General features: G+C 45.3%; 1 protein-coding gene across 2 annotated transcripts in view; it reads left to right on the forward strand.

Moving 5' to 3' along the window:
- The window catches only part of PTK2B (protein tyrosine kinase 2 beta), a 128,344-nt gene extending 118,831 nt beyond the window's left edge, over window positions 1-9,513 (forward strand). For both annotated transcript variants that reach the window (XM_077767516.1, XM_077767517.1), the window contains 6 exons: window positions 5,325-5,471; window positions 5,691-5,726; window positions 6,091-6,115; window positions 8,016-8,062; window positions 8,743-8,880; window positions 9,108-9,513. In XM_077767516.1, the coding sequence (XP_077623642.1) occupies window positions 5,325-5,471; window positions 5,691-5,726; window positions 6,091-6,115; window positions 8,016-8,062; window positions 8,743-8,880; window positions 9,108-9,380 (666 nt within the window). In that variant the 3' untranslated portion in view covers window positions 9,381-9,513. The remainder of the gene's footprint in view (window positions 1-5,324; window positions 5,472-5,690; window positions 5,727-6,090; window positions 6,116-8,015; window positions 8,063-8,742; window positions 8,881-9,107) is intronic.
- The last annotated feature ends 305 nt before the right edge of the window (window positions 9,514-9,818 follow it).

The following is a 9,818-nucleotide window of genomic DNA, read 5'->3' on the forward strand; positions in this document are numbered from 1 at the left end:
GCTTCTGAGTTTTAAGTCTTAAAAAAAAAAAAAAAAAAAGGAAAGAAAAGAAAAAAACAGCTTTGTGTATAAAAGAGATGCCTACTTGCCACTTCTCACCACCTATCTTCTTCAGTGGCACTGTGATCAGCTGGCATGAATATTTGATATACTTTACTAAACTGAACCTTGATATGTGACAAAACAAACCAAATGCATTACTTTAGTTCTACTCTGTATACAAGTGTGATAACTCAGGCTCAGTATACTTGACTCTAAAAGTTTTTTGGAGGGGCACCTGGGTGGCTCAGTTGGTTAAGCAACTGACTTTGGCTTAGGTCATGATCACACAGTTCGTGGGTTTGAGCCCCTCATCAGGCTCTGAGCTTATGGCTAGCTCAGAGCCTGGAGCTGCTTTGGGTCTATGTCTCCCTCTCTCTCTGACCCTCCCCTGCTCACACTGTCTCTCTCTTGCTCAGAAATAAATAAAATATTAAAAAAATTTTTTAATAGTTTATTGTCAAGTTGGTTTCCCGGTGCTCATCCCCACAAGTGCCCTCCTCCATGCCCATCACCCCCCTTCTCCTCCCCCNTCATCAGGCTCTGAGCTTATGGCTAGCTCAGAGCCTGGAGCTGCTTTGGGTCTATGTCTCCCTCTCTCTCTGACCCTCCCCTGCTCACACTGTCTCTCTCTTGCTCAGAAATAAATAAAATATTAAAAAAATTTTTTAATAGTTTATTGTCAAGTTGGTTTCCCGGTGCTCATCCCCACAAGTGCCCTCCTCCATGCCCATCACCCCCCTTCTCCTCCCCCCACCCCCATCAGTCCTCAGTTTGTTCTCAGCATTCAAGAGTGTTTCATGGTTAAAAATTTAAAAAGAAAATAAAAGTTTTTGGAAAAACTACATGTTTATTACAATAGATTTGAGCTCTGGCTTCTCTTCACATAGAATAAATCTTTCACCCTTTTATAATATATTTGAAAAATACAGGAAAGTACATTGATATGTTCTGTACTATTATTCTCAATTTAGCAAAATTTTTAAATGCATAAGATAACTTAGAATTCTAGGAAGCAAGATCTATTGTGGACTAAATTTTCCCCTGACCAAGCTTATTCTCCTCTTTTACATTAATTTAACCAATTTATATCTTAACATATACTTAACAATAATAAAACTAAATTTTTAAGCATGTCCTATAATTTAGAACACTCAGTTCCTACACCTTCCTGTCCTTGACTCTCTTCATAATTGAGTTTTAGTGAATTTTGCTTTAAAATGTGTCCTTTTAGAAAAAACTATCTTGCACATTTCCGAAGTGGCACTGCCTTTGTCTAATCCCTGCTTCACCATAAGGAGTTTGTTCAGTTTCATAAAGACAGACTACGCAGCAGGGGGAAAAAAAAGACCTTTGTGTCAGGGATTTGGATGTATTTGCCACAAGGAGTCTGCCTAAGAGAATATAATGAACATTTCTTTAAGTACACAAAAAAAGTAAAAAATAAAAATCAATTTTATGGTATACATCAAAAATATTGAGAAAACCTTTTTCAGGTAAAATGCTGGAAAGGTGTAACAGGCTTCCTGTAAAGCATTTGAAAGCATTTAACAAAAATCAGAGATGGTTTTCCCACAAAAACAATTTTTCTCCTGACTGGCTCTATTGCCTTACTCTTGGAATCTGGGATTCCACACCAGAGTCAGGATGGCACTGAAGTCCTCATAATTGAGGTTTAAATTAATAATAATTCAATAAACTACCTTGTGCGGGACCAGTTAGCCAGGCACTGTCCTAGGTGCTGAAGGAAGAATGAAGGCCTCTGCCTTCAGTGAGCTTAAAGGTGGCCAGAAGGAATAGGGCAGGTGCATGCACACTTACCTGTATGTAATGCAGCTATAAAGTTGGGAGTAGCACACAGAGGTAATGCAAAGCTGCAGTAAGAGTTTGAAGAGAAGAACAGCTTCCAGCTTCTTTTTTTTCAGCTGGACCTTGAAGGATGAGGAAGATTTGGACAGGACGAAACTGGGATATGGGGGATGAAAGAGGAATCAATCAGTAAGAGCCAAGACTGAGTTATGGGAAGTCACAGGGCAAGTGTAGGAGCTCTTTGGCTAGAACATAAGAGGATGAATTTGGATATGGAAATAAGACTGGCAATATGGGGGGTGGGTAGCCAAAATATGGAAGGACTCACAGCTTGTGAGAGTCACTTTAAGGTACCACCAGAACCTGATTCCTTTTAAAAGTGACCAGCAATGTAAGTATCTATTGCCTGATAAGAATATCAGCGGTACTGTGCAGACAAGTAAGCTGTAAAGTGGTTAATTTTTAAAAATCTAATGTTCACCTTGAGTTTTATTATGAAATTATAAGACATAGGAAAAACATTTCCAATATGTGTTAAAATATTTGATGAGATGGTGATCAGGCTTGGGGCATCCTAGCTATTTGAGTACTGGGAACTTTTTTTTTAAATGTTTTATTTATTTCTGAGAGAGAGACAGCATGAACAGGGGAGAGTCAGAGAGAGAGGGAGACACAGAATCTGAAGCAGGCTCCAGGCTCTGAGCTAGCTGTCAGCACAGAGCCCAACGCGGCACTTGAACCCACGAACCATGAGATCATGACCTGAGCCGAAGTTGGCCGCTTAACCAACTGAGCCACCCAGGCGCCCGAGGAACTTTCTTTTAATGCTTACAAAACTATACAGTCCTTTCTTGACTACTAATTTCTTCTACCAATATTTAGTCTCTCTCAGTCTGGCCTAGTCTTACCTTAAGATTCCTAGCTTAATATTCAGAATATTTTACACTTAGTTCCTGTGTTACTATTTGCCAATAGCCTGGGGCAGTCATACCATTCTGTTTGTAGATATTGACATTTAACAGCAGGTATTTATAGCCTTCAAATACACTCATTTTTGAGCATCAGCCTCTGAAATAAATCTTACTTATTTTATCAATTCTATGATTATAAAATGCTCTTATGTCCTAAAACTTGTCTTCCTAAAATAAGGTATAAATCAATAGCCTTCAGGTGAGGTGATCTTGTCTCAGAGGGGACATTGGAGATGTCTGGAGACATTTTTATTACAACTGGGAAGATGCTTAAGGTATCTAGTATGTGGAACTGCTGCTGAGTATCCTACAGTTTACAGGAAATCTCTCTCAATAAAGAATTATCTTGAGGTACCTAGATGGCTCAGTCAGTTAAGTATCCAACTCTTGATTTTGGCTCAGGTCATGATCCCAGGATCATGGGATCAAGCTTCACATCAGGCTCTGTTCTGAGGATGAAGCCTTCTTAAGATTCTCTCTCCCTCTGCCCCTCTACCTTCCCCCACTCTGCTCCTCTATTTCTCTCTCTCCCTCTACCATCCAAGACCTTGTCCCCTACCTCTCTTTCTCTCTCTCTCTTTCTCTCTGCCTCTCCTCCTCCTCCCGCTAAAATTAAAAAAAAATTATATGGCCCTAAATGTTAATGGTATTGAGATTGAGAAAATCCCGTCTAACTAATGCTTACTTCACCCTATGAGAACAGGGATATTACATATTTTACTATCACTGCCCTCCCGCACCCAGCTCTATGCCTGCCACATAGTGTTGCCTAATAAGTAGTTGTTGAATAGATTAACAAACAAAGACTATTTCAGCAAGAATTGCAACTTGCAGCAGGGTGGGGGTGAGGGTGGAGAAGTCTTGTTAGAAATTGAGAGCTGTGATTGAAGCTCAGTGAGCACTAGGAAACATAAATAATTTGAAACTGTGTTGTTATATTCAGTCATTTTAGAGGGTTTGGTTAGGAAAATCTTTTTTAGAGGCTTGGCAGAGATTATGGCTTACTAAAGTAGATAGAGAATAATTTTTAGCAATTTATGCAAGTGACTTGTATATAAAATGGCCACTTTAAAAGCAATGATCTGAAGAGGCTGCTGGTCTGAATGCCATAGAAAGGTCCTGCCCCTGACAAAGGACTCCTTGGGCATTATGCAATTGAAAAAATGACATATAGCACTCATGAGTCCAGAAGGCCAAGGTGATCATGTACAGCAGAAAAAATAAAAAGTTTGAAGGAACTGAATAATGATGTAAATGAACTCTGGGGAAGATTGAGGGAAAAGAAGTACTAAGAAAACATGTAACACCTCCTGTTTAAAATGGCTTTTCTTAAGTTTATTTATTTATTTTTAGACCAAGACAGCATTAGCAGAGAGAGGGCAGAGAGAGGGAGAGATAATCTCAAGGGAAAGAGGGAGAGAGACAATCAGAAACCTTGAGATCATGACCTGAGCCAAAACCAAGAGTTGCTTAACTGACTGAGCCACCAAGGTGCCCCTGTACTACTTTCTGTTTAAGAAATATCAGGTAAAACTATTGTTCCAAAGCCCTTTAAATGAGTTGAAATGAGGATTCAATTAATGAAGCTAGGGAAAGGAAGCATTTATTACATATCTATAGATCCATATTTCTTTAAATTTTGTCCTCCACTTTTTTTTAGCTCATACATTTGGTTAAATAATTCAAGCTACTAGCTTAAAAATAGAGTACATTTTTGGGGCACCTGGGCAGCTCAGTCAGTTGAGCGTCCAACTCTTGATTTTGACTCAGGTCATGATCTCACAGTTCATGAGATCAAGCTTCTCTGAGTAGGGCTCTGCACTGATAGCTTGGAGCCTGTTTGGGATTCTCTCTCTCTCCCTCTCTCTCTCATTCTCTCTCTGCCCCCCAACTCTGTCTCTCCTTCTCTCTCAAAATAAATAAATAAGTAAATAAATAAATGCTTAAAAAATAAAAAATTATAAAGGGTATGTTTTCATAAAAAGGCGCAGTCACAGAGGCACATGTCGCTGCCCCTTCCCTCAGCCTGTACCCTGTGTAGACAGCTTTGTAGCCACAGCACAGGGTCCCAGAGCTTCCAGACCCACCCACTGCCACAGTGTTTGGGTGACGATAAGCACCCAAGCCTTTCCGGAAGGCTGGCTTTGCATTTTTTAATTTCGTAAGTGACAGCAACCATGACAAATGCCAGCTGAGAAAATAATATTAGGGGAGTAGTTTGAAAATAAAATTGTATTAGCAGATCGAGTAATTGTTTAACTACAATGCACGTTCAGTGCTGTGCTCTCGGGTTTGATGTTACATTGCCACAGGGGCATTGCTCGAGGTTGACAGATCCAATAACTGTGTGCATATTATGGCTGCGGATGTAAGAACTTTCCAGCGAGAAAGCAGCTGGCAAGGCCAAGGCTTTGTGATTCCCACAGGCTCTTCCGAGGGTTGCCCTTCCTGGGTCTGGGCATGCGACTCACTGGGTCCTCTCCTTTCTCCCCGCTGACCTCTCAGGAGGAGGACTTCATCCGACCCAGCAGCCGAGAAGAGGCGCAGCAGCTATGGGAGGCCGAGAGGCTCAAGATGAGGCAGATCCTGGACAAGCAGAAGAAGCAGATGGTGGAAGATTACCAGTGGCTGAGGCAGGAGGAGAAATCCTTGGTGAGAAGCCACTGAGCTGTGGGTGGGAGGGACCCCTGTTCCCACAGTGCTGCTGAGCACATTTTGATAAAGGTGCTTGGATGGGAGCCATGTCCACACCACCGTGTCCATCTGTGTCTTCTTGTCTCCCTGAATGATGAGAGTGAATGCTCTCCATGCATCCTTGGGATGGTGAGTTGTAGAATCCTAAGCTGTTTGTTTTGGTTTCCTCCTCTGCAGGACCCCATGGTGTACATGAACGATAAGTCCCCACTGGTAAGTCACCGGGAGAGGTCTCTGCCTTACAGTGAAGGCCTGGGAAGGCACTGGAGACAGCGGGACCACAGCCCTGGGCCCCCTGCCTGCCCTTCCCTTTTTGCCTCTCATCTTGGGAGCCCGACTTCTTCCATTACTTGGATCTCCACGAACCTCCATTCTTGAGCTCCCCTTTGATCTACACCCACAGTGCATTCTTCCTCTGCCATAGGGCCCCTCAGCCTCTGAAACAAGAGCTCCCTGGTGTCCTCCTGCAGCTTTGACTTCCCAGTGCACAGCTGAGGGGGTGGGGAACAGGTCAAGGTGGGGGGATGGGGTGTCCCCAGGGCCGCAATGGTGACACATTCTCTCTTCTCCCTTCCAGACCCCAGAGAAGGAGGCCGGCTACAGTAAGTATCCTCACCCTTCCTTATGGCAGGAACTCCTGCTTGGCATCCTGTGTGGAGCCTGCATTTCCCACTGCAGTGTGGCCCACTGCAGACAGCAGCAAAGGCTGCTTACCATTTTAAAAAAACGCTGCCTGTTTCAGTTCAGAGTGTGCAGAGTGGGCCCGTCTGGGATTTGATATTTTGTCTCTGCTCCATCTACTGCCCCCACTCTCTCCCTGCTCAAGCCTGTTTTCATCTCCCTCTGTGGCCAGGGTCCTCAGCCCTCATTTCAGTGTATCTCCTTCTGCATTTATCTGGATGTGTCAGCCTTTCTTCCTATCTCCCCCTCCCTCTGCTGGAGGCTTGTCTGTGAAGGATAGTAAAGTAGCTCCACCTGCCTCTCCCAGATGATGCCTATCTTCTCTAGGCTCCTAGGTTTCAAGAGAGAGAGAGGGCCTCAGGGATGGAAGAGAGAGGGCAGGGGTAGCTAAGCCAACAGGACTTTCTGCTGCTGAAGGGGGCGGGGTTGGTCAGGAACACTCAGCAGTGAGCCAGGCTCATCATCCTTGTCCTAAGGAGGGTGATGCAGATGATCATGGTGATGGTGATGATGACAATGATAGCAACCAGTGACAATGACAACAGTCACAGGAAACTTAACACTAGCCAAGCACAGGCCCATGTTGCTTGCAAATGTTAGCTCTAACCTCACAGCAACTCTATCAGATAGGCATGACTAATCGTTATGCGGGTGTGCTGGGCTGGCTCAGTTGCTTAAGTGGCTGACTTTTTAATATTTATTTATTTATTTATTTATTTATTTATTTATTTATTTATTTTGAGAGAGAGAGAGAGAGAGAGAGAAAGCAGGGGAGGGACAGAGAAAGGGAGAGAGAATCCCAAGAAGCACAGAGCCTGACATGGGGCTCAAACTCATACAGTGTGAGACCCTGACCAGAGCTCAGACCAAGAGTCGGACGCTTAACCAGCTGAGCCACCCAGGTACCCCAAGCAACCAACTCTCAATAACAGCTCAGGTCATGATCTTGCAGTTTGTGAGATGGAGCCCCACATCAGGCTCTGCTCAGGCAGCGCAGAGCCTGCTTGGGATTCTCTCCCTCTCTCTTTCTCTGCCCCTCCCCCACTCACGCTCTCTCTCACTCTCAAAAAACATAAATAAATAAACATTTAGAAATAATCATTACACCCATTTTACAAAGGACAAGAAACTGAAGCATAGGAAGGTCAACTAACTTATCCAAAGCCACACAGCTAGTAATGAGCAGACCTCAGATTTAAGCCCAGGCCGTCTGGCCCCAGGGTCCCTTCTGAGCTAACCCTCCTATTTAACAGATAAAAACTAAGGCCCATGGCATGCAGGTGAGCTGCCCCTGCAGCTCTTGGTGGCAGAAGGGATAGTAGAATGATGTCTTTGCTTTTCAAAGTGCAGAGTGCATTGTGTGGTTCTTCTGCCATTTCACTTCCTTGAACCCCAAATGCTCAAAGCAAGCCATTAGGGAATCCTCACAGATCTATCCCAGCAGCTGCTCTGGCACTAGGTCAGGGGCTTCACAGCCGCTGTACTTCACAGAGTGGGGTTTCTTCCCTGTGACCGTCAAGGCCAGAGTGTGTGCTGTTCCTTAGGGGCCAGTATGTGTCCAGTGGGAGCTGGGATGTCTGTGCAATGACTCCATCTCCACTGCAACTTTGGCTTTTTCTTTCTATAAAATGGACTGTGGTGTTTGACTATGGGAGGACCAGGGGGACCAGAGCTTATTTTCCCAGCCACCTTCCTGGAAACATCTTCGGGCTGTTTCCTCATAGCAGAGGAGAGGAGGTTGGCTTGGTTGTCAGCATGTACGAAGGGAAGGGCCAGGGTGCTGAGACCTTCCCTTACACTCACTTTCCCTCCCCCTTGCAGCGGAGTTCACGGGCCCCCCACAGAAGCCACCACGGCTGGGTGCACAGGTACGTGTTGGCTCTGCTGAAGCTGATAATGAGTTTGAATCAGACCTCCACAAGATGCAAAGCCATAGACTACGAAGACTTCAGAAACAATAGAGCCCTGCATCCTCATGTAGCTGAGGCCCAGAGCAAAGAAGTATCTTGTCTAAGGGCACACAGCTAACTCATGAAAAAACAAGGGGAAGCCTAGTTTCCTTGTCTCCTGTGCTCCCTCCCTGATGTGCAGGAAAGCTCACTGGCCCACCCCTAGGAGCAGGAAGTGTGGGCCCCCTTCCCCACCCAAGCTGCCCCCTTGGCTTCCCGCACCCACATTGTTCTTACTGTAGCTTGAAACAGGTGCTAGTGTTCCTTACTCTAAAACAGTCGCTGTGAGCCTTGGCTGTCCATTAGAATCATCCAAGATTGAGAACCACCTGGTCCCAAATCCAGGTGATGGTTTAGTTGGTCCAGTGTGAGACCAGCCAGCGGTATTCTTTTAAGACTCCCTGGCAGACTCTGATCTGAGAATCACTGAGAGCAGAAGGAAGGGCATGCATCCCCAGGACAGGGCATTATTATGTCAAAGAATCTTTTCAAATTGGGCTGGTGGCTATGTTGGCAGCAATAGTGTCTGCCCAAGAAAGAATAGCAGTGTCCTCCAGACTCATGACCCTCCCCTCTGGCCACTTGCTTTGCCTCTCCAGTCCATCCAGCCCACAGCCAACCTGGACAGGACCGACGACCTGGTGTACCTCAATGTCATGGAGCTAGTGCGGGCTGTGCTGGATCTCAAGAACGAGCTCTGTCAGCTGCCTCCTGAGGGCTATGTGGTGGTGGTGAAGGTGAGAGCAGTGTACATGGCAGATGGAGGCTGCTTGTTCTGGCCCTGGGGGTAAGGGTGGTGGTGTGGAGTAGGTGACTCTCCCTGAAAGACTTCCTTTAGCACAAGGCGGTCAGATGCCAGGTAGACGTGGAGGGCAGGTACCAGCCCAGGAGGGCTCTTCCCCAGGGAAACACAGCTTTCTCAATGAGCAAGAGGTGACGGTCACCCTACCCTCCTCTCTCGCAGAACGTGGGCCTGACCCTGCGGAAGCTTATTGGGAGTGTGGATGATCTCCTGCCCTCCTTGCCACCATCCTCCCGTACAGAGGTGAGTGTCCTCATCCCAGACCGTATCCTCAGCTGTGCTTCACACAGGAGACTCAGAAGGACCATGTGGGCTGCAGGCTGCCTCATTTCCGTCTGCGGGGCCTTCCGCACATGGCATGTGGTTCTGACAACAGATCTGAGCAGGACCATTAGGGGGCTGAGTTCACACCCAGGGACCCAACCAGGCTCCTAGGGGGGTCTCCTAGTTTAAGTCTTAGAGAGTTATGGTAATTTTGCACAAGGGTATGCAAAATTCCCTTCCCCATTTTCCTTCCCCTTTTTCATTCTGGTGATCTTTTAATCACCCACCATATAATGCTAAAGTGAACATATCAAAATAGCAAAATAGTTATGGTTTCTTTGGTTGGTCATTTAAATAATTTCCTTTGTTTTTTAAAAGTGAGAAACAATTACTGAAAACCAAAATGAAAATCTTGGTTCTCTAGACTGTGCCTGGGGTGGCCAGAATAATAGCTCTCTAAAGGTGTCCACAGCCTAATCCTCAGAACTGTAACTATGCTACCTTACCTGGCAAAAGGGATTTTGTAGGTGTGAATAAGTTAAGGATATAAAGGGGTGCCTGGGAGGCTCAGTTGGTTAAACGTCTGACTCTTGATTTCAGCTCAGGTCA

This window comes from Crocuta crocuta, unplaced genomic scaffold (assembly GCF_008692635.1).
Source record: "Crocuta crocuta isolate KB4526 unplaced genomic scaffold, BGI_CrCroc_1.0 scaffold987, whole genome shotgun sequence".
Lineage (NCBI taxonomy): Eukaryota > Metazoa > Chordata > Mammalia > Carnivora > Hyaenidae > Crocuta > Crocuta crocuta.